The following is a 25,723-nucleotide window of genomic DNA, read 5'->3' on the forward strand; positions in this document are numbered from 1 at the left end:
ACAGTGATGATTGAGAGATGAACGAATAAACCTTCCTCAAAAGCCTGATGATCATATGATTTTTCTAATAAATGATGTCTGGATAATCAAGTAAACCTCAGCTGATTCAGTCCAGTTGAAGTATTACTAACAATATTAAAGTTACTATACGTTTACTTGATAAAAATCAGTACGTTTTCTCAGTAAAGAGACGTGAACCACGAGCTGAAGGAGGACGTTTGTACAGTTAAAAAGGCTTTTACTTGATAAAAAGTTTAAACTACACTGTAAAAAAAATATGATCTATAAGTTATGAGTATGACAATATGTTTTTACATTGCTGTAACTCGTCAAAATAAGTTAAGCATTTTTGAACTTTTTTTATGTTATACAAGATTCAACTCATTTTTTAAAGTCAGTTTAATGTAATTTAAAGGGGGGGTGAAATGTTCATTTTCACTCAATCTCCTGTTAATCTTGAGTACCTATAGAGTAGTATTGCATCCTTCATATCTCCAAAAAGTCTTTAGTTTTATTATATTTATAAAAGAAAGATAGGCTGTACCGAGTCTTTCCGGAAAAAAACGAGCGGCTGAAGGCGGGCCGTGTGGGCGGAGCTAAAGCTGTGCTAACGCGCCGAGCTAACAACACACAGAGACATTTGTTCAACAGTTTTACTCACCGCCTGCGAACCTTTATCATTGTGACTGCTCGATCCTTAAGCATTAGACGATCTGCAAATCCGTCGATCTGGGCTTTGTTTATAAAACAATCATCGTCAAAATGCAGGGAACAACAGTCTTTACACAACTCCGTTTATGCTCAGGAAAACAAACTCCATCCACGGGTTCCTTAACGCTGGGTTCTTTGGGAATCTGTGCAGGGATGTCTTGCCCTGGCAACCAAAAACCCACTTCTTTGGTGACATTGACTTCCCTAAAGCCGAGCAGAGCGCTTTGATGGGCGTACTGCTTTCGCTTTCTTCTCTCTCTGGTCTACGGTTGCGCGCGCGCCCGCGTCCTCCCGGAGAAGTGCCCTTAGGACCCGTATAAGGAAATTCCGCTACATCTGACGTCACACATGCCCATACTCGAAAAAAACTTTCCGAAACTTGTGACAAACTGGAAGGAGCATTTTTGGAACAGAAATACTCCTTCAAACGTACAATTTAATTTTTGAAACTTTGTCCATGTTTAGCATGGGAATCCAACTCTTTAACAGTGTAAAAAACTCAGTATGCATGAAATAGCATTTCACCCCCCCTTTAAGTTCAAATGACTCAAACATGCAAGTTGGATTGAGATTGTGTGCTACAGGTTCTTCAGCACATCTTTGGCCTATCAAATATGATAAAGTGTGCGGTTTATGCAGTGCTGGATCTCTCTTCTCCTCCAGGTTGTGTGTGTGTGGTTTCTTTGTATTAGTTGCATGAGTTTTTCTGATCGCGCGGTGTCAGCCAATCACATCGCAGCCGGCTTGATTTCACCGCTGGAGGTTAGGATGAGAAATCAGTGTGTTGATGAGAAATCAGTGTGTTGATTGTGCTGGGATCAGGAAACTGATTGCCGAGAGCGTCGTGAAGAACGAGACACACTGCAGACTCTGATCATGAACGCGTCTGATTGAATGATATCAGCAGACGGAGATGATGAGAGAGGAAAGAAGAGTTATTGAAGAACACAATCGGCCAAAAATACATTCTGATGGATGAAATCAAGTCTCACTCTACGTTTGAATGGCGTGTGTGTTGTGTTTGTGTGTTATCAGATTTGTTTTCGAAGTGCTTGAACGTTTGTTTGATTGTCCGTTAATAAGATCAGGTTTGACGTGTCTGATGGACACATACGGTGTTATATGGAGACTATTTAAGACTTTTATTGAATTAAAGCGTCCAGTTATTGTCTTGGAAGTTTAATGTTGTTTAGTATTTTTAATGTAATCCTGTGTATCTTAACGATCAAATCAGTCCGGAAACGGATCTTGGTTAAATATAGGCTTTTTTATCACAAAGTTTGTGGTCTGTAAGATTGTTTATGTTTCTGAAAGCTCACCAAAAGTTGCATTTATTTGATCAGCAATACAGTAAAAACAGTAATATTGTGAAATATTATGGCAATTTAACATAGCTGTTTTCTGTGTGAATATATAATAAAGTGTAATTTATTCCTGTGATCAAAGCTGAATTTCCAGCATCATTACCCCAGTCTTCAGTGTCACATGATCCTTCAGATTCAGTATAAATGTTTCTGTTCAAGTTTAATAATGACACACTAATTTGAGATATTCATTGTCTTGTGCCAAAGAATACATATTTGAAAATATTTTGTTGCCTGAGTTGCTTTGGGTTTGTAGCATAGATACTTTTTTTATTAGCTTGTAGAGTAGCTTGACTTATTTAAATCGAGTGGCTTGTAGTTTGAGAAAATCCAGTTTTAAAGTAGCAAACACACTGTATGTTTACACATGCTACCTGTATCTCATGTAGATGTTGAGGTTTGAGAGGAGAAAACCACACACTGATGTCATTGATGCAAATTAAAAACTGTGTGTGTGTTAGCAGTAAAGAAGTCGAGCTGGTCTGTCCTGTTGAGTCACTGTTTGGAGGTTTATGAACCGGTTGGTGGTTTTGTCTCTTGCTGAGCTGCAGATTGAAGTTTGATGATCCACACACACACAGATCTGCAACACACACACACACACACACACACACACACACACACACACACACACACACACACACACACACACACACACACACACACACACACACACACACACACACACACAGATCTGCAGGACACACACACTCTTTCTCACAGTCCGCTCTTGTAAACTGTACTGTTAGCAAGTCAGTTGTCTCTAGTGCTCTCAGTGTGATTGAAGTGTTAAAGTTCCGTATGTGTGTGTCGTCTTGCTAACATGAGTTATCCAGAATGCATATTACCATGGTACTTTTCTAGAAAGATAGTAGGCTACTTACTGTGTCATGTGTAATGCAGTAGCATGCTTTATATGGGCATTGATGGTTCCATGAAGAACCTTTAAAGGGATATTTCACCGCTGGAAAGATGAATGTGTATTTAAATTGGGTCATTTATGTAGTAGAAATGTGAAATTATTTTAGAAGTTGGTGTCTTCAAGACCAACCATTATTTTTGGCTCATGTGGATGAAAGACAACAACTCCCAGAATGCACTTGCTTCGCTGCCCTACGAGGCCACGCCCAAGACATGCCTACCGGTTACAGAGGGCAGTGTCAGGAGAAATGAGGCTACTAGTGACCCGAAACTGAAAAGATGCCGTTTTATCGTGAGATCCCCCGATGGGCGGGTTGAACACATGCGGAACGAGCTCCTCCTACTGGCTGTAGTCTCTCGCCTCTGGACAAAAAAGCCTCCGATGACGCAAAATGACGATTACATATATATTATTGTAATCTAACAGTTCTTTTAAAGAACTGAAAGGATGGTTCTACTATGACGTCATTGCAAAAACCTACTTTTCGTTTTTTTTTTTTTTTGTTCTATAAGACAACTGCATTCGTGTGAGTTCAGGTGTTCATAATGACACCAATTTAATGTCTTTTAGACATTATCTTAATCATAATTTTCCACTTTTAAAGTTTGTAAGCATCTAATTGTGTGACATCATCACCTTTACCTGATGTCGCAATCAGCACCTGTTTTATATACAAGACCTCTCTCTCTCTCTCTCTCTCTCTCTCTCTCTCTCTCTCTCTCTCTCTCTCTCTCTCTCTCTCTCTGTCTCTCTCTCTCTCTCTGTCTCTCTCTCTCTGTCTCTCTCTCTGTGTCTCTCTCTCTCTCTGTCTCTCTCTCTCTCTCTCTCTCTCTCTCTCTCTCTCTCTCTCTCTCTCTCTCTCTCTCTCCTCTCTCTCTCTCTCTCTCTCTCTCTCTGTGCAGTGGCACAAATCTGCAATTCAATTTGCAACAGTTTAATTTGTGTTTAAGATGCAAATGTAGCCTTTCTGATAATGAGAATGCTAAACAGAGAGGAGGGAGTCCAGAGCACTCACACACTCATTCATTAGCTCTCAGTAATCGTGTCAACACACACACACACACACACACACACACACACACACACACACACACACACTCCACAGCAAATGAGACGCAAGACAGAATAGAATTATCTGTCTGTAAAGGTCACAAAATGAGAGTTGAGAAATCGAATGGAAAATGTCACTGTTCTAAAACGGTTCTGTAGAGCCGAGAGACGGACAGCGTACAGAACACAACCATTCGCTGTCTATGAGCTTATATCGAAGAACTTAAGATCAAATATAGTCTGACTATAGTATGACTGACTACCACACAATGCTTTGTAAGCTAATATTTCAGACAGTAAAGTGTAAACTATAGTTCTTTGTCTGTAGTTTTTCTGGTATAGTCAGTCAGAGCTTGTTTGAGCTGTTCACTCGTTCTTCATGCGTCCGGGTTCATTTGAAGCACTCGCGATAATGCACTGCAAACAATTCATGTGTTTCTGAATTCACTTAATTTACTTATTTGCATAACAGCATGTGACTGGAATTTAAAGTGCACAATAATCAGTCATTGCCAAAAAGCGCAATGTATATGATGTAATAATGTCGGCAGAGACTGAGAGAGACGGATGAGTCAAGGCAACATTTCTCCTGTTTTACTAGTTTATCATTCATTCTCTCGGAGAGTCATGCATATGCATGTATGCAAATATGCACATCATCATGTGATTCAGCGTTTGACTGCTCAGATGTGTTTTCATTCTCAGATCGCATGCCTCTCGCATTCCTCTCTGCCGAACCTGTTAGATTTAAAGGGGACATATCATGCTAAATCCACTTTTTTAGCCCTTAAATGCATTTTGTTGTATATTTGGAGTGTTTAGAAGTACAGAAAAGTTGAAATTATTCTCTTCAGGTGCTTCGTTGATATCTTTATATTCTGTTTTGGCCTTATTTTTCAACCTGTTCAGATTTTTTCTGTTATCTATGACGTTTTGTGAACTATTACGTCACAGTATTTGCAGCGGAACTGCCAAATAAGGACATTGACTTCTGGCCCAACACTTCGAGCAATCCGCCATTTTTATTTCTCGCTGCAATTTTGTAGTCCAAGCTAAAGGATGCAGAAGTTACGAGAGGGCAAGTTAAAATGTTCGGTTGTTGGATGTAGTAACCCACACGCTTCATTACACCGTCTAATGTAGATGAACTGCTGCGCTTGTGACAGGGCGCATGTTTAACTGAAAGAACGAGCAGAGAGAGAGAGACCCGGTCGCGCGCACGCACTCTCTCTCTCTCTTCGGAGCCAGGCGAAAGTGTAAACAAGACACCGTCTCCAAACTAGACGCTGTCTTGCTCTCTCTCCCTCGCACATATTAATCAAAGTAAATCGACACGGTGGTAAAAGGTCGGAAGACCAAAGTTTCATGTGTAAATACAGTAACACACCATTGCGATACATCCATATGAAGACGTTGTTCTGCAGGTTCGTCGTCTTCATTTTCATCTCGCTCCGGCTCCGACTCTGGCTCGAACATGTAAGGCTGGCTGGACAAGTCTTCCGTTGTTGACATTTTGTTAATAACGTGTGAATAAAAGTTTCTGTGCCGCTAGATAATCGTATCTCTGCTATCAAGCTACAAAAATGGCCGAACGGGGTGGAGTTGAACCGAGTGTCACCTGGAGAGGGGGCGGGGTATGAAGTGTCTCAATTGTATTTAAAGAGACCGCACCAAAACGAGTTGCTCTCAGACGCACATCAGAAAAGGGGTGGAAAAGGGGCCTGTGGAGCTATAATAATGAGGAATTCAGACCCAAGCATTGCAGTTCCGCTTTATATAGACTACAAATGTATGATTTATATGTTAAAAGGAACGATTTAAAAGCATGATATGTCTCCTTTAAAGAACTTGAGCATTTTTTCTGCAAGCTATCTTGTGTTTTATCTCTCGAACGCACGCATCTGTGCGAGCCGCACTGTATCTTATGCTTCACTGACCGTGTGAAAAGCAGAACCTGGGAAAGACTGCAGGAAAGAGAGAAGGACAGACAGTGTTGATAGACCGAACCCTCACGAGTCTTCAGAGCAGAGGATTCTGGGTAACAGGCTCATAAACCCGGTGGCTAGTTTCTTTTTTTTTTTGTCATCTTGGTCTGTTTTGCAGGAATTTGAGACACCTGGTTTTCCCAAATGCTTTTGCTTCACTGAATCATTCTCCTGTGAAGGACTTGCATGAAGTCCAATATTAAATAAAGGCTGAGGGATGTTCAACTAACACTCACACTTTCATAGTGTCATGTGTGTTTACCAAAACAGTCAAAGTTTGAAGGTCACACACTTATTCAGTTGCACCTGCTTCCATTTATTTGTGAACAGGAATGAGGCTTTAAAGTCCAAAAGCTTACACATTTAGAAAAATATTGATAAAATATCATGTGTGTGTGACTTTTCTTTAGAATTCTTTAGTATACATGGTTCTATGAATATGCTAATGAGCCCCGTCTCCACTCACTCACTCAGATCCACTGGTTGACGATCGCACGTTGATCTGATTGGTTACAAGGTAGTTTGTGACGTCAGAAACACCAGCGATTTCAAAGCGTGTTTTTGAGACTGTCTTTGGTAAGGAGGAAATACTCAGCAATGCTGTCGACTTATGAATTTACACATGGTTTAAAAACATATTAAAAAACCCCACATATAAACATTAAAAGCTGGATTTTCACCACAGGGGGAGTTTAAGTTTACAGTCTTCTATCTTTGTTTTTTTGTCTGATTTTGAAATACTTTTTTGCTTCAAAGCAAAGATTGTAATGTGAATGTGATCCTCTTCGTAGCTGATTTGTTTGGTTCATGACTTATAACTTTAAACAAAGATGTTTTTCAAATCCTAATGGGACTTCCAGAACCAAACCCACTGAGAAAAAAACATTCTTTCATGACTAAAATCAGTGATAAGATCAGTAAGATGATCTGATAAAATGAGGCTTCAGAATATATTCTCTGCCAAACTCGTCTTTCAACTTTTATTTTAATTTTAATTCAGAATGTTGCTATTTTGTTGCGGCAGTGTTTTGTTTGGTTGCTGGGTGGTTTCTTTCTTATTCAGAGATGTTTAGATCAGATAATGGATCATATAATCGTTTTATAGGTCTAGATTTGTGGTAGATGTCTCTCTGCATGTCTGTTTGCCTCATGAGTACAGAGATCTTGACAGGCGAGCGGGTCAAAAACCTGTTTCTGAAAGCTTAAATCTGGAGATGAGTGTGTGTGTGTGTGTGTGTGTGTGTGTGTGTGTGTGTGTGTGTGTGTGTGTGTGTGTGTGTGTGTGTGTGTGTGTGTGTGTGTGTGTGTGTGTGTGTGTGTGTGTGTGTGTGTGTGTGTGTGTGTGTGTGTGTGTGTGTGTGTGTGTGTGTGTGTGTGCGAGGGGATTTTCTCCTCTATGGGGGGTCGAGGGACCGACGGGTCAGGCATTAAAGGGACGAGTGTAAACAACATCTGTTTATTCCCCTGCCTTATTTCAGGTATTACTACTGTAAATGCTCGCATAGTTTTAGATTATAAATCTACTTATAATGTTTGAAGATGATCATTTTAATTTTTTATGATTTTACGGTGGTATTTTGGGGTAAATGTTATGCATACAGTTCATAATTGTTGGATTGTGCATTGATATATTCATGGAAGTAAAATAATGCCAAATGTTTTTGAAACAAAAAATCTTGTTGAATTGCACTACTTGAATTTTTTTTTGCATTGCATTAACCATGCTGGCATTTTAATGCGTTGTATTTTTAGGACTTGCATTTTTATGGGCTGAAATTCAACATGGTTGTATATTTAAGCTGTGAATAATTCAATTAAAAACATTAAAACGTTAATAATCCATATTCACCTTTCAGATTTCACTTCCAAAATATACATTGTTTAAAAATATATAATATAGCCTAATATTCAACAGGCAATTTTCGGTCCATTATATTTCGCTTTGCAAATTCACTTCTACAAATTCAAAATGCAATGCTTTTTTTTTTTTTAGTTAGTGGAAATTTAACAAGCGTTTTTGTTTCAAAAACATGTTTGGCATTATTTGACTTCCATACCCCTCCATGCACAGGTCAGCGCTGTATCATCTGTGTTCTGCTGGATACACACACATGTTGAGTTTTGCATGCAGATCGTTTCTCTGAGGCTTATTTAGCATGTTTAATTAATGGGATAATGAGCTGTGAAATGACCATGTCATTGCTGACTCGCCACTTCCTGTGAACTCGTGTTCACCTTCCCATCCTCCATCGCTCAGAGTTTAAAACATCACAAATGTCAAAGTGAAGAATCACCCAAATATTATGTACGAAAACATGTAATCCTAAATAGTGAATTGTATGCAGTGATAAACCTTTTTAACTGTAGTTTTTAAACTTTAAACTTAGTTGTTTAAAGCCGTAACTAAGTGCTGTCCAGTTAGTTCGTCACACTGCAAATGGAAAGTCATGTTAAGCACATTGCGTTATGGGATTCAGGATCCACGTTTGCTCTGTTCTGGCAAATACAGAACATGATTCAGAAATGCACATTGTGCACAAAATGAAATAGTATAGTACTTTGTTCTTCTATTTTACAAGTTTCTTATAGTTTGTGTCTGCTTTTTTCCCCACCTGAGACTACTTGTTTATATGAGTATATTGCTTCTGTGTGTGTTTTCAACACGTGAGCCGCATCTCGTCTTTTTCGGAGTGTATTCTGTGTGTATTCTCGCTCCAGATCTGAGAGGCGAGTTCTGTAATTGATATGCCACAAGTAATAAATCAGCCGTCCGCCTGCAAGCACTCGCCATTATCTGAGGAGACGGGTTTAGAGGTCTGTCCGCAGTGTGTGTACGTGAATTTATGCTCTGTTTTCTAAAGCAGAAGGGTTGTGAGACGACTCGCTGAATAACGTGTCCTCGGGCAGCTGTGGGAAAAATGGAGGATGAATTGACTTCCATATTAACTCTGTCTCATGTTCCTCATGCTGAAATGTGCTCCAGCGTTTGTGTGTGGCGGGTGAATCTCACCAGGAACGTCTTTTGCCCCAAAGCAAAAAAGCAAAAAAAGACATTTTATATGTTGCTTACAGTAAAATTAAGAATGAACCATTTTTTTTGCATTGCACTGCAAAGACATTTGTGCATTGCATTTCCATGGTGTTGTTGTTAATTAAATTTTTGTTACGTTAATTAAATAAAACATTTATAAAGTTTCTACATTTTTATTGGATGCATGTTCATAAATAAATCTTGTGGTAGATGTGCCTACAGGTTCTAGGATTGTAATGTTTGCTCAATAGTCTGTGGTTTTCTGCTAGGATGTGTGGGAACGGCTCATTTGACTGACACAAGTAGAAACTGATGCCACTGATAACATTGAGCTAGGCTGAGATCTGTGATATAAACAAGGACATCTATGATAACAGCACTATGCACAGACAGATAAATATTCAGTGGCAGATTCAGGCACTTGCAGATTCATTGATTGGCGTAATTTAAGCGCTTACTGATGTCTGAAGTGCAGGTACTCGTGGGAAATTGGCGTATCTAAAAGTGGAAGATGAGAACACAAGATGAAAGAAAGCATTCAGGGATGTTAGGCAAGAATTTCTTTTATCTCTTGATGAGATTGATAATTCTCTTAAGATGTAGGTCCTTTCTGAGGCATTCTGGCTTACATTTTTTATCATTTAGCCTATAGTTTCATGTTCATTCCCTTTCATTCTTAGACTTTATCTCTAAAATCACAAATACTTCCATTGCCAGATAGCAATATGAGGGGATACAGATGCAATTTGGTTTGATATTTACGGTTGACTCTGTCACGGCCGATCCGCTCAAATGAAGAGAAATGAGGTTTGGGAATCTAGTACAGGTTTCTGCCTCTTTCTTTTTTTCTTTTGCTCTGGTTTGCACGCAAGTGCACACACAGTTACTCAGAGAGATCTTATGACTTCCCTTACAGTACAGTGGTGGTACCATAGTACAGTAATGGAAATTGCAGAGTACTGAATGGTTACCATATTGTGCTACTTAAAATAATACACAATGCTACTATGGCACATGTCCAAAAACATGGTAGTAGGATACATTTTTGATAGTTTTAAAGAGCCAACTGGCTCTACGTTTTATGGCTTCCTATAAAATGTATGAATACAGTAATAAAATAACCACTAGCTATTAGCCACTACTATCATAGAAATAAAAAATAACAGATTCTGAAAGCTTCTTTATGCTGTTTGAAGGAGAGCTATATTCATTTACTATGGTTTTACAGTAGTAACAATGATTGTATGAACCATTTTGGGTTACACTGGTAATGCTATGGTTACTAATTGTATGGAAAAATAACAAAGTATTTGAAATTTCCTGTAAAAAATATGATAGTAGCTCATCTCTAAAATTGAATTTGAGTTAGAGTTTTGGTTGGTTGGTCCTCTGCTGATAGACAGAGGAATAATTTCCTTTCTCTGGTCCATTTTTGTGCATGTTTCTGGAGATCTGTGGAATGACGCCACTTCCCATCATCTCGTCCTTGGGGAATGATGGACAGATAAGAAGACCATCAGTTCACTGCAAACAGGAAAAAAGCAATGGAGATAAGAAATGGGCAAAGAAAAGGATAGAGAAAGGAAACCATTCCTCCTACTTTCCCTCTGCACTATCTCCTCTTTTTATTTCCTTTATCTTTCACAGTTTTCGCTTGCCTCCGGCTTTCTCCTGTTGCTGAGATTTTCCTGTTTTTGTAGTTCTGTCGTCTCATTTTTTCCAGTGGAAATGGTGGTGAACTCAGATTGGTTTGTTTGGATTTATTTTCTGTCATCAGCACAATTGCAATTTGTTTTCCTAACAATTAATTTCCTAACAATTAACTTTTATCCAAAACAACTACAGGTGTAGTTTCTCTGGAGTAACCTGTGGTTTCATGGTTGGTCACCCTTTTGAGTTACCAGTCCAGATCTTTATTCACTGTGATATCAGTCCTGAGTTTGTTGATCTGTTGACTAAATGGCAACATCTAAACCAGGGCTGGATTTGAAGCCACTGCCCTGCAGAGTTTAGCTCAAACCCTGATCAAACACACCTTCCTGTAATTTTCTAGTAATTCTGAAGACCTTAATTAGCTTGTTCATGTGTCTTCTATCTGAACACTGGGCAGTGACTCTCCAGAGCTGGATTTGAGGAGATCTGGGCCTAGTTACTACAAATAATTGTACAGCATATTTTAGTGCAGTTTACCACAGTTTTCTCAATGGTCTGTCACCATTCTGAAAGAATTTTGGATCATATAATTATGGTGAACAGATATAATCGTTAAAATGCATATATGAATCATATATGCATAATGCATTGTGGAACTCTTATTGGTTTTATACTGAAATGTGTGTTCTCAGGTCTGTGAATTAGAATAGAAAAAGCTGTATGAATCATTTCATGTTGACTTGAAACAGGACAAAGTAATTTTCTTACCCTTGTAAAATTTAGAACAACTTCAAGCATTTCAGACCTCAAAGACTTTAGACTTGTTTGTTGTTCAGGGCCCTTTTAGAGGTATACCGTTATTTGCATACTTGATCTACACAAAGCTGCTGTCAGACACTTTGTGATGATGGATGTCTTGTGCCAGTGCTGAAGCGGGTCCAACTCTGCAGCTGTGGTGTTGAGATTATTTACAGTACATCTCTAATCCATCTTCACCCTCTGAGCTATCAGTCTTAGTAATTAAAAGTTGACACGGTTCGCCTCATTCGACCACGGTTCTAAATGATTGGTTGCAAACTGAAAGAAATTGTCTTGACTCTCTTTCCCCACTGTTTGACTTTGAGAAATGATGCATAATGAATCAGATATGTTACATTTGCACTCCATAATGTGTGTTTTTTTTGCCCTGCAGGATTCCCGGACGAGGAACTGAGGTGGATGTTGGAGTGGATGACGGTTGTGTGAGAAGGCAAGGAAGCATTGAATCAATAAGGCTTGTCCTGCCTTCCTTTCTTATTTGTTGAGTTCGTTTAAAAGTCCCAGATTGAAGACTAATAGCGTGGACCACCACATCTTTCACTTGTGAGGACCAGCGCAAATATGTGGCCTCAGCAGGGGCCGCAATGCATTATTAGCCCAAGGACTGTAATGCTCCTTGGGCTGCTGACAATCTGCATTTCCCCCCACCTTTCTGGAGGAGCACCAGAGCCATTTAAGTCCTTCTTGCCCCCTGAATGGGGTCTGACGCATTTAGCCATCCATAACAAGACAGGAGATGTTTACGTTGGCGCGGTAAACTGGATCTACAAGCTCTCTAGCAACTTGACCAAGTTGAGGAGTCATGAGACGGGTCCGGTAGTAGACAATGAGAAATGCTATCCACCTCCGAGTGTACAGTTATGCCCCCATGACCTTTCCCCAAATAGTAATGTGAACAAACTGCTGCTAATAGACTATCCCCAAAACAGACTCATTGCTTGTGGAAGCACCTCGCAAGGCATCTGTCAGTTTCTGCGCCTGGATAACCTTTTCAAGCTTGGCGAGCCACAACACCGCAAGGAACACTACCTCTCCAGCGTCGCTGAGTCGGGAACCATGTCCGGCGTCATCATCTCTGAGGGTCATATCAGCAAGCTTTTCATTGGGACGCCCATCGATGGGAAATCGGAGTACTTCCCAACACTTTCCAGCCGTAAGTTGATGGCCAATGAGGAAGATGCTGACATGTTCAGCTTCGTCCACCAGGACGAGTTTGTCTCGTCGCAGCTGAAGATCCCATCGGATACGCTTTCCAAATTCCCAGCGTTTGACATCTATTACATATACAGCTTTAGCAGTGAGCAGTTTGTCTACTACTTGACCTTGCAGCTGGATACCCAACTAACTTCTCCTGATGCCAGCGGGGAACAGTTCTTCACCTCTAAGATCGTCCGACTCTGTATCGATGATCCCAGGTTCTATTCCTACGTGGAGTTCCCAATCGGATGCACCAAAGATGGCGTAGAGTATCGGCTGATCCAGGACGCCTACTTGAGCAAACCCGGAAGGCAACTTGCAAACTCTTTGGGAGTTTCTGAGCAAGAGGACATATTGTTTACAGTCTTCTCCCAAGGCCAGAAGAACCGAGCCAAACCCCCAAAAGAGTCAGCACTCTGCCTGTTCACGCTAACCAAAATAAAGGAGAAGATCAAGGAAAGGATTCAATCGTGCTATAGAGGAGAGGGCAGGCTGTCTTTGCCCTGGCTACTCAACAAGGAGCTACCATGCATCAACTCGGTAAGTCTCTGATGGCAGGCCATTAAGACACACTGCATGGCTATGACGATTGATTTGTTGGGTTGGATGAATGGGTGTGCTTCAGTAATGTCCTCTGCTAGAGTTCAGCTTCCATTATCTTGGTGCAAAGGGTGATTGTGATTAGATATAAGTGGAGAAATTGTATATCAGACTAGGGTCGTCCGGGTAGGACAACTGGGAACTTTGAGGAGTGGCCTAGTAAAGTCCTCTATAGCAGTGTTTCTCAACTCCAGTCCTGGAGACCCACTTACTAGAATGTTTTAGATGTCTTACTACCTGATTTAACTCATCATATTCCTAGGGGAAGATTTACTAAACAGGGCAAATTAGTGTGAGAGCGCAATTCCAAAACAGCACCGATGGGTTCTGCATGTGATCTTCTGACAACGTGCAAATTAAAGTACACAGACGCAGTCAGATCATTTCTATAATGACCAACGCAATCTACCAGGTAGCGTCTGGATTAAGACATGCTTTCGGGCGGTAAATAATGGCGTAAACACCAGTACATTGACGAGCACAAACCTTAGTAAATCACCTTGCGTGATTCATTTAAATACTCCCCTCCCATAAATTTTGTGCCTGAAAGGCAAACTCCTACAAATGCAAATGCATTAAGGTAAGCCGCAAAAATAACTGTCTCCACGCCTTTTCAGCGTTATTTTTTCACTGTGTGTCTTTAGTAAGTCCTGACATTACTTTTTTAACACCAAAAGAGGGTTTGCGCTGGCGCAAGTTGTTAGTAAATCTGTCCCCTAGTGTGTTTGAATATGGAGGCATCTAAAACATTCTGTGAGGTTGTTGGGACTGGAGTTGAGAAACACTGCTCTTTAGTAGAGTCTGTTTATTGGGCTGGGATGCAAATTTAAGAACGACACTGGATAAGACTACAGTGCAACTATTGTCAAGTACCTCGACTACACTATTAGCTTGTGTCTAACTTCATTAAAACGTTGTAGAATATAAATATCACTAGCACTCTTCCTGTCACCCACCTCCTGTTTCCTTTTGCGTCCGTTCTCTCTTGCTGTCTTTCTCCCAAGTGCTTCCATTATTCAGTCAGACAGGAACATCATTAGGGGAGTTGAGTAAATTTCATGAGTTGCTCTCTCGCTCATGCTTTCTAATTCATTTAGCGAGGCTTGATCCCATCTACTCTGCCATCACGGTCCTCTGGGACCAGGGCTTGCTTTTCGTCCTCTCGTTCGCTCACTCTTAATCTCTCTCTCCTCATTCGTCTCTGTTCGTCTCACTCCCTCTGTCTTTCTTGGGGCTTTCAATGGCAAAGAATGGCTTTCATTTAACCAAGCACTCAGAGATAAAGATCCCCATTTTTATTTTTCTGACTCGTTCCAAATCGGTTTGATCTTTCTCCCTTTCTTTATATTTAAAGTCTATCTGTAGAGCTCTAAGCGGGTGGATTAATAGAGAATGAAAGACGTTTTTGGGAAGCAAAACCGATACAGAGTGGCTGAACTTGTGACGTCTAAATACTTCAGCTCTAGAAACCATTCAAGACTCTTGAAACTCTCTCAAAACTCAAGTTATTTTTAAAAATAATGTTACACTTTCAGGATTTATAGAGTCAAAATAAATTATAATAGGCTCTTCACACTGTGCTTATCACTGACCTAATGTATTTTTATCTTTTCTTATTTTTAATCATGGATACACAACTGACCCCAAATTTCAGTGTGAAACAATTAGGGAACATCCAAGATGGTTGACTAGTCATCCAACAACTAACTAGGAAATTAGTGATGTTGATCAGTGAGTTAAATTTGTTTTAAATGAAGGCTCATATGACAAATAATTATTGCCCAGTGAGTCCAAAAGTTTAATTTGAAGCACTTAAACCTGCATCCAAAATGTGTAGGCCTATAGGGTGTTTTTTGGAGCCTTTCTTATGACTCTAACATATTAAATTTAAAATCAGGGGTTATGCTAGTTTAGAACAAATCTAAATGGATTTTAAATTGCTAAATCTAAATGGAAATCAAAGTTTCTGCTTATCTTTGGTGCCGTCCATGGTGACATTTTTTTAAATAATGCTTAAAAATATTGTGTTTCCAAATAAATGTTCTTTTAATTTGATATAATCTATCAGATTAAAAATGTATTACGGTTTTTGAAACCACAAGACAAATAAATTTGACAACGTGACATTAATTTTTTATTGTTGTTGTTGGCATCCTGCCTGTCAGTGATTGAGTACACTGCTAATTAACCTATTTACTGCCGTCCGTCTGACAGAAACACCTGTGTGCTCTTACTCACAGAAACACAGAAATCAGCCGTTTAAACCTCATCAGAACAGAATGTTGAAAATCTGGTGCTGCTTGAATGATTCACACTGATCCGATCAGGGCAGTGCGTTTAATAACTCGTTTAACGCATGAAATTGTTAGAATGTAGTTTACATAGTCACATGTGTCTCTCTCTCTGTCTGGAATGTGGTGTGGTGTGTTGTGTTTGGTTTCGCCTCTGCCCTGGGCAGACACATAATCAGCAGTCTGAAAACCACACACACACACACACACACACACACACACACACACACACACACACTCACACACTCACACACTCACACACTCATACATGTCTGGTTCACTATCTTTGTGGGGACTCTCCATAGACGTAATGTTTTTTATACCGTACAAACTGTACATTCTGCCCTTACACTGCCCCTGCCCCTAAACCTGCCCATCACACACACACACACACACACACACACACACACTGCCCCTGCCCCTAAACCTGCCCATCACAGGAAACATTCTGCATTTTTACTTTCTCAAAACAACTCATCCTGTGTGATTTATAAGCCTTTTGAAAAGTGGGGACCGCTGGCTGGTCCCCACAATGTAGGTGATCTCAGGTTTTACTATTCTTATGGGGACATTTGCTGGTCCCCACAATGTAATATAAACAAGGGCACACACACACACACACACACACACACACACACACACACACACACACACACACACACACACACTGTGAGTTATGTTTGTGTGTGTTTTTTTGGTTTGTCAACCTGTTTAGTCCTGTATTAGTTTTCACCTCACTAGTAAAGTGTGAATGTGTGTTTGTGTGTGTGAGAGAATGTAATTACTTCAGCACACACACTTTTGAGTGAATGTAATGCTCATCTTCTCTGCGTGACCCATGAGGATTGAGAGAATACTGCATCACATCAGCATCAGTCGAGTGTGAAATAGCAGTGGGACTCGAGCTCTGTTTCAGGCAGAATAAGGTCTTTGTGTCATGAACACCTGAGATGCATCACATACATTACCATTCAAAAGTTTGGAGTCAGTAAGATGTGTTGTTGAAGAAATAATTCAGCATAATTCAACATTAAATGAACGACAGTAAAGGCATTTATTTAATGCTATAAAATATTGCTATTTACAACACTGATAAATAATAATCATAAATATTTCTTGAGCATCAAATCATCATATTAGAGTGATTTCTGAAGGATCATGTGACACTGAAGACTGGAGTAATGATGCTGAAAATTCAGCTTTGATCACAGGAATAAATTACACTTTACTATATATTCACATAGAAAACAGCTATTTTAAATTGGCATAATATTTTCACAATATTACTGTTTTTACTGTATTTCTGATCATATAAATGCAGCTTTTGGTGAGCTTTCAGAAACATAAACAATCTTACAGACCACAAACTTTGTGATTAAAAAAAAAAGCCTATATTTAACCAAGATCCGTTTCCGGACTGAAACGGGATCACAGTTTATCATATATTCACATAGAAAACAGCTAATTTTAAATTTTATTTGTATTTCATACTATTACTGCCTTTACTGTATTTTTGATCAATTAAATAAACCTTGGTGAGCAGAAGACACTACTTTTTAAAAAACATAAAAATAAATCCTACAAACTGCAAACATTTGGAATGGTAGAGCATCTCTTTAGAGAAGACAGTCCCATAATGCATTGCATCAAACTTGGTAAAAATCTATCCAGTACCAATTTCCATTTATTTTTTGTGTTCTGGGGTTTTCACAGGGATTTGCCTTTATGCTAATAGTTAAAAGTCTGACTACACAAGACTGATATTTAAATAAGCTCAGCTCATGATGGCATACATATGGTGAATTAAATTACTTTTGATGTTTTCAAAGCCATAAATCCTCCAGCCAGGCTGTGTGTGTGTGTGTGTGTGTGTGTGTGTGTGTGTGTGTGTGTGTGTGTGTGTGTGTGTGTGTGTCTGTCTGAAGTGTGACTGCTTGACATCAGGTTTTTAGCTCAGAGGAGAAAAAGTGAGTTTGCTAAGTGAATTGATGCCCATCATCCTCTTCTTTTCTTCTGTTTCCTTTCTTCCTGCTGTGAGGTAGAGACTCTTCTGGATGGATTAAGACAGAAAGAAAAACAAAGAGAAAAGGGGAGGTGAAGAGAGAAAAGACAGAGAGAAAGAAAGAAAGGTTATTGATGTGTGCCTGGGCGGCTTTAGAGGACACACACACACACACACACACACACACACACACACACACACACACACACACACACACACACACACACACACACACACACACACACACACACATACACACACACTTAGCTTTCTGAATGAGCACATACCACAGACTTTTGTTTATATATAAAGCAAAGTCTAACCTAAACTCTAACCCTAGGTAGATATATAATTCTTAAAGTCTACAGTTGTAAAGTATGGCAAGTTAGCCAAATATATTTAACCTTTTATTCAAGCTTTTTTCAAAATACGGGGTGGAAAATGTATGGAATTTTGTGAATGGATGACATTCACATTCTGTGGAATTATGCTTTCATTGGAGTTCTGTGGGCGCAGAAACAGACTCTCTCTCTCTCTCTCTCTCTCTCTCTCTCTCTCTCTGTCTCTCTCTCTCTCTCTCTCTCTCTCTCTCTCTCTCTCTCTCTCTCTCTCTCTCCCTCTCTCTCTCTCTCTCTCTCTCTCTCTCTCTCTCTCTCTCAAAAATAACAGGAGGAGTACATTGGTTTTATAAGTATTGTATATATGTATCAGCCTTTTCCCACTCACTAACTTTCATGTCCTTACGTCACCTTTCCAGGGTTTCCTGCAATACAGTGACCTTGCTTTCCCGTTTTGGCATCCATGTAATAATAAATGACCTTACTGGTGTGTGTGTGTGTGTGTGTGACATCCGCTGATACTGTTTTTAGGAAAACCCACCCATACCCAGTCATTGACCCTTTTGGCGGAGTCTCTTTCTCTAACTCTCTCTCTATGTTCCTCTGTTTCAGCCTCTCCAGATCGATGATAATTTCTGCGGGCAGGATTTTAACCAGCCTCTAGGGGGCACCAGCACCATCGAGGGCTCTCCCCTCTTCATCGACAAAGATGACGGAATGACTTCAGTCGCTGCGTACGATTATCGCGGGAACACGGTGGTCTTCACAGGAACACGCAACGGCCGAATGAAGAAGGTAAGAGGCGTGCAGCTCTAGATTTGATCTCTTTGTTCTCCTAACACTGTGTGGAACAGAAGAAGGGAGTTTGAAGTAGTTTATGAATCACCTCTTGGTGTTTTGTGTTGTAAAGTTTATATGATGAGGAAAAATTTTTGGGTTATAAGAAACCATTAACCAAATCAAAACTGGCCCTGTTTAGTTTCTTAATGCATGTTCCTGGTCATATTGTGAATGATTTATTGGTGCAAATTATTCCAAAGAAAAAGAAAATTGCTTAATTTTCTCATTATTATTCAGTGTTTAATGCTGATTAGATTCAGGTGTTGTGCTTGGGAATGTTTGTAACTGTTCATTACCTACAAATAGCCAAGTGTTTTAAACAGTCTAGATGTGTTAAGCAGAGATTTGGAGAGGATTGTTGCACTGTGGTTTTCATGCATTGTTTATAGTTGATAGTTTCTACTGTTCTGATTTAGGCATTGCATTGATGAGCTGTGGAAAGTGGTTTATCAGACCTCCGACATCAACCACTGATGTTGACGTATAATTTGCATGTTTTCACGCTATATCGGCCGATTTTTTAATTATCGGCACCGGCCAATTGAGGACTATTTCAATAGAGCACTATTTGTAATGCGTTCTCCACTAGATTAATCACTTATGCTTGTGTTATTCTCATTTTTTAGGTGTTTTAGATGCTTGAGGAACTATGCGAATTAGCTGAAGTGTTCAAAAGTAAATGGGAGTTTTGTAACATGACTTATTTTTGCTGTTTTGTGCTGTGAATGTGTAGTATGCATCAGGTGTGTGTGTGTGTGTGTGTGTGTGTGTGTGTATGATGAGCTCAGAATTCATTGTGTGTGTGTGTGTGTGAATGAGTGTGTTAGAGGCTCGCAGGAGTGTAAGGACTCACTGGAGCATCACATGATGGATTCACTGAGATGTGAAATGGAGGACAGACTCTGTCCATCCCTGAGAGATGGACTGAAGATGTGAATGAAATATCCAGCAGCTTTATGTGATGTGTGTGTGACAGTCAGGCACTGAAGTGCTCTTATCATACAACGTCTTTCATTTTTGTTACTTTCAGGTTCTTCTGTTTGTAGCATTTAGACCCATTTCACATTTAAATGGAATGGAAAGTATAAAAGCTAAAAACTACGGCTCTGGTATTAATATGCACTTTGGTCGATCGGATCACAAGTAGGCGCTAAATACAGGTGTAAAACATTTTGAGCTTGTCCACTTTTGACCACTTCCAGATGTAGTAGAAAACACATTTGACCGGATTGATCTCGTAGTGTAAACGCTCATGTGGTCGAACGTGTTCAAACAGCCACTAAAGACCATCTTCTCTCCGACTATTGATCTAATGTGTGAACATTATTGGGAAGATGGGATTTAAACTTTGTCGGCTGAAGACCCAAGTTTGGTTTGAAGATGAAAAACGTACCAAGCACAATGTTCTCTCTCCATTCCTGATTTCTAACACACACTCACAGCGTTCGGCCGATCTTGCGGCTTCAGAGCAGAAACTAAAGCTGATGCTCACCGTGTGTTTTTCCGTCATGAGCTTATTTTGAGCATTATATCTAAAGATCTGAAAACACACAAACATTTAACCGCCCACAGACCCTCCCCTCGAAGAAATCAGGACAGAAGTGGTTACTCCGTTACAAGTGAAAGTTATAAAGACAGATTTTTGCTTAGCTAAAAATACAGAAGTACTTGCTTTTAAAAGTAAATTTCCTTTTTTTTAATGTCAAAGCATTGTTTTATTATTGTTGTATGTACGCTGTGCCATCATCCACATGCACCATTCACCAGAAATTAAAAGAAAATATAGCTGCAAGCGGCAATTAACGGGGCTCAAGCATTTAAGACCTTTATGCCAAGCATTTATGCCAACTGTGCTGTTGGGCTCTAGTCCGAACCGAAATGTTGGCCCGAAACTATAAAATATCCATGTTGGAGAATACTCAAATGATATAGATCTATAGTACCAGTGCATCCTAATTCTTTGAAAAAAAATAATGGTTTTAAACATTTGTTTATCAGCCAATGCTGGATAATGATAAAGATTAGATTAAAAAGATTGATTGTGGACAACAGTAGTATTAAAGGCTTCATCTTCAGTTGAAATGTTTGATAGAATGTACTGTGAGCCCTCTGAGCATCAGAGATCCTTGAAACCTGGCATGTTTCTTCAGAATCAGTTGTTCTCTATATCTACACAGTTTTGTGAAGTTTCTACGTCGTGCACACAATGTTACTCACAATGGGCCATACTAGAAATATATTTTAAAAATTATCTGCTAAACGGTTTCATCGATCGAAATTCTTTTGACAACTTTTTGCCATGAGGGTCCCTAGATGATGCATGTGAAGTTTCGAGCAAATCGGACAAACGGTCAATGAGGAGTTCGAAAAAGTAGAGTTTTCAAATAATCACAAATATTTAACAAATGATTTGATTGACAACAGTGGTTCTTGAGGCAAAGTTGTTCAGTATGAGGAGATCTATCAAATGATATGTATATTGTGTGGATGTGTGAAACACCACGTGATTACAGAGACATAAAACTCGTTAGCGCCAACTAGTGGTCGATTTCTTTCAAAATTCTGATCGACCTCTAGGGCCAAGAGTCGAACATGCCCACCAAGTTTTGTTCTGATAGGCCTCGGTTAACCTAATGGCGGCCATGTTTTTCGAGATACACCAACGTCCTCATAGACAGACATGGCACCCTGGACAAAGACACTGCATGCCAATTTTCAAGTCAATCGGACTAACGGTTGCCTAGTTATAACTGTTTTATGCCTTTTTCGTATTATAGTGCCACCAAGTGGTGAACCGCCATTTTTTTGTGTGACCACAGAATGAGCTCGTACATGAGGATAAGAAGTTTGGTGAAAATATCTCAATGCTTTCAAGAGTTATAGCCATTTTAGTGAAAGTGGCCCCGCCTACTTCGAACGTTTTGGCGTCCTATCGCGAGCGTGAATCATCGATCGTAATTCTTTTTATAGCATTTTGCCAAGAGGGTTCCTAGATGATGCATGTCAAGTTTTCAGTGAGATTTTTTGGTGGGAAAATTTACACACCGGAAATGAAATCGGAGATATACATTTTGTTTGTCTTAAGTCAAGGATTCCAGTGATATAAGGCATATATCTACGACAAACGGTCTAGGAGTTATGAGAGGTTTCGTGTTGTCGATCACTGTAGTGCCCCCTATTGGCCAATCGGGGTCATACCTTGCGAGGTTCTCCGCAAATTGAGACCTACCATCTGACCAGGTTTCAAGTCTCTAGGCCTTACGGTTTGGTCTGACCGATCAGTTTTACGGCGGAATAATAATAACTTTGTGCTTGAACCCCTAAATATGCTTTTAGGCAAACAAAGCAAACATTTAAAATGAAACAAAACTTTAATCTTTTCAGAAAACTGAAACATACTTTCAAAGTTACGAGGAACCGTCGTCTTCCATTTCGCCATCAACTGATCAGTGTTCAGAAAACGTTGGGAAATCAGTGAACTTCACGTGACCCTTCAAGAGTGATTCCTGATGGCCTGTCTGAGGAAAACAAAAAAATCACGGTTTAGAGAAGAAACAAAATCATTCTCTGACTTTCAAAGCTGTTGCATAGAAACGACTTTCGAAGACCTTGATAGAAATGTAAAAGAGCGGAAAGTGTGAAATTTGTCTTTCAAATGCAGTGAAGTTAGTCATACGTTTCCCAGAAAAATACTCAAGAAGTGTACTTAAGTACAGCACTGTAAATGTAAAAAGTTAAAAAAAACATAAATGTACTTCATTACTGTCCACCTCGGCTGTTTTTTCTGGATCATTTAAAATAAGAGTTTAGTTAGTCAGTCCTAACCAGACACAACAACGACATCAAGCAATTCTATGCAATTCCTTCCGTTTTAATTCTTGAGAGATCGTCTTTATATGCAATGTTGCTTTTCCACCTGGTTAGTGCTATTTTAGGTGTGTGTGTGTGTGTGTGTGTGTGTGTGTGTGTGTGTGTGTGTGTGTGTGTGTGTGTGTGTGTGTGTGTGTGTGTGTGTGTGTGTGTGTGTGTGTGTGTGTGTGTGTGTGTGTGTGTGTGTGTGTGTGGAGGTGGTAAACCTGGATTAATCCTGATCTAAAGCGTCTGGGCACCAGTAACCCGTCTTGAGCTCTTCCCGTCTGGGTTTGCCTCGCTAGACCATTCAGTCTGGTCAAATCAACAACAGATGGACGAGCGAACAGGGACACACACACACACACACACACACACACACACACACACACACACACACACACACACACACACACACACACACACACACACACACACACACACACACTGCGGTCTGAACTCACAGTAAAGCCCTCTCTCTCTCTGAGTGATAATGTTGTTAATTATGGCTCCTCCGTTGAGCTTATTCTGGCCTTGAGTGTCAATAGCGTGTGTGTGTGTGTGTGTGTATGTGTGTGTGTTTGTCCTCGTTTACGACAGACCCTGAACTCAGTGTCAAATATAGCAAAACTATTCTAAATGATTTTGACAGAACTGATGCACATTGAGGATTAGCATCTGATGACACAGAGTTGATTTGAGCTGTTTTTAGAAGTTAAAGTTGCTGTAAGCTCTGGATTGACCCACTGACCTCTTGACCTCTTGACCTCAGCAGATGACAGTTTATTGAGACACTTGATCTCTCTCTCTCTCTCTCTCTCTCTCTCTCTCTCTCTCTCTCTCTCTCTCTCTCTCTGTCTCTCTCTCTCTCTCTCTCTGTCTCTCTCTCTCTCTCTCTCTCTCTCTCTCTCTCTCTCTCTCTCTCTCTCTCTCTGGGTTTAGTGATATACAACCCCAAATCAGAAAAAGTTGGGACACTGTACAAATTGTGAATAAAAACAGAATGCAATGATGTGGAAGTTTCAAATTTCAATATTTTATTCAAAATACAACATAGATGACATATCAAATGTTGAAACTGAGAAAATGTATCATTTTAAGGGAAAAATAAGTTGATTTTAAATTTCATGGCATCAACACATCTCAAAAAAAGTTGGGACAAGGCCATGTTTCCCACTGTGTGGCATCCCCTCTTCTTTTTATAACAGTCTGCAAACGTCTGGGGACTGAGGAGACAAGTTGCTCAAGTTTAGGAATAGGAATGTTGTCCCATTCTTGTCTTATACAGGCTTCTAGTTGCTCAACTGTCTTAGGTCTTCTTTGCCGCATCTTCCTCTTTATGATGCACCAAATGTTTCTATGGGTGAAAGATCTGGACTGCAGGCTGGCCATTTCAGTGCCCGGATCCTTCTTCTACGCAGCCATGATATTGTAATTGATGCAGTATATGGTCTGGCATTGTCATGTTGGAAAATGCAAGGTCTTCCCTGAAAGAGACAACGTCTGGATGGGAGCATATGTTGTTCTAGAACTTGGATATACCTTTCAGCATTGATGGTGCCTTTCCAGATGTGTAAGCTGCCCATGCCACACACACTCATGCAACCCCATACCATCAGAGATGCAGGCTTCTGAACTGAGCGCTGATAACAACTTGGGTTGTCCTTGTCCTCTTTAGTCCGGATGACATGGTGTCCCAGTTTTCCAAAAAGAACTTCAAATTTTGATTCGTCTGACCACAGAACAGTTTTCCACTTTGCCACAGTCCATTTTAAATGAGCCTGCGCTTGCCTGCGCTTCTAGATCCTGTTTAGATATGGCTTCTTTTTTGACCTATAGAGTTTTAGCTGGCAACGGCGGCTGGCACGGTGGATTGTGTTCACCGGCAATGTTTTCTGCAAGTATTCCTGAACCCATGTTGTGATTTCCATTACAGTAGCATTCCTGTATGTGATGCAGTGCCGTCTAAGGGCCTGAAGATCACGGGCATCCAGTATGGTTTTCCGGCCTTGACCCTTACGCACAGAGATTGTTCCAGATTCTATGAATCTTTGGATGATATTATGCACTGTAGATGATGATAACTTCAAACTCTTTGCAATTTTTCTCTGAGAAACTCCTTTCTGATATTGCTCCACTATTTTTCGCCGCAGCATTGGGGGAATTGGTGATCCTCTGCCCATCTTGACTTCTGAGAGACACTGCTACTCTGAGAGGCTCTTTTTATACCCAGTCATGTTGCCAATTGACCTAATAAGTTGCAAATTGGTCCTCCAGCGGTTCCTTATATGTACATTTAACTTTTCCGGCCTCTTATTGCTACCTGTCCCAACTTTTTTGGAATGTGTAGCTCTCATGAAATCCAAAATGAGCCAATATTTGGCATGACATTTCAAATTGTCTCACTTTCAACATTTGATATGTTATCTATATTCTATTGTGAATAAAATATAAGTTTATGAGATTTGTAAATTATTCCATTCCTTTTTTACTCACAATTTGTACAGTGTCCCAACTTTTTCTGATTTGGGGTTGTACATTAAAATGTGACGACACCAGCACTTCCCTCTTGAGCGTTGTTGAACGGATCCGTAAACGCCTCTGATTGACCATTGTGTTCATGCACTCAACACACAGTCAAACCTAAATGTATTCAGACACCTTCAACATTTCTCACATTATCACAGTTTATTCACTATAGTTTAGAAAATGGTAATAAAACATGACAAGAACTCAGAGTTATCAGATCAGTGGATATTTGACTGGTTTTGTCCGTCCTTCTGTTAGACTGTCTCACTGATGAATTATGTTGAATATCTGTCAGCTGTTCAATTTAACTACACAATTAGATAATACCAGTTTAGCTCAACCAATCACCAAGCAATGCTTCATTGTGTTCAGTCTGTGTGTAAAAAGAGCATTAGCAATTAAAGAAAAAACACTTCAGCAAAATGATCAGGTCAAAGTGTCTGAATAATGTTTGGTTTGACTGTCTGTGATTGGCCGCAACACTCGCTCACTCTTTATAATAATGTGGTTGAATGCTTGCAAAATTTAAATCACTGTTATTA

At 39.9% G+C, this 25,723-nt stretch overlaps 1 protein-coding gene across 1 annotated transcript in view; it reads left to right on the forward strand.

Annotated features, from left to right (window-relative positions):
• Positions 1–25,723, forward strand: part of plxna1b (plexin A1b) — a 152,675-nt gene that overhangs the window by 15,209 nt on the left and 111,743 nt on the right. Inside the window, exons 2-3 of the mRNA XM_079882971.1 lie at positions 11,909–13,272; positions 18,576–18,758. Of these exons, the coding sequence (XP_079739097.1) occupies positions 12,097–13,272; positions 18,576–18,758 (1,359 nt within the window). The 5' untranslated portion in view covers positions 11,909–12,096. The remainder of the gene's footprint in view (positions 1–11,908; positions 13,273–18,575; positions 18,759–25,723) is intronic.

This window comes from Squalius cephalus, assembly GCF_949319135.1.
Source record: "Squalius cephalus genome assembly, chromosome: 10".
NCBI classification, from domain to species: domain Eukaryota; kingdom Metazoa; phylum Chordata; class Actinopteri; order Cypriniformes; family Leuciscidae; genus Squalius; species Squalius cephalus.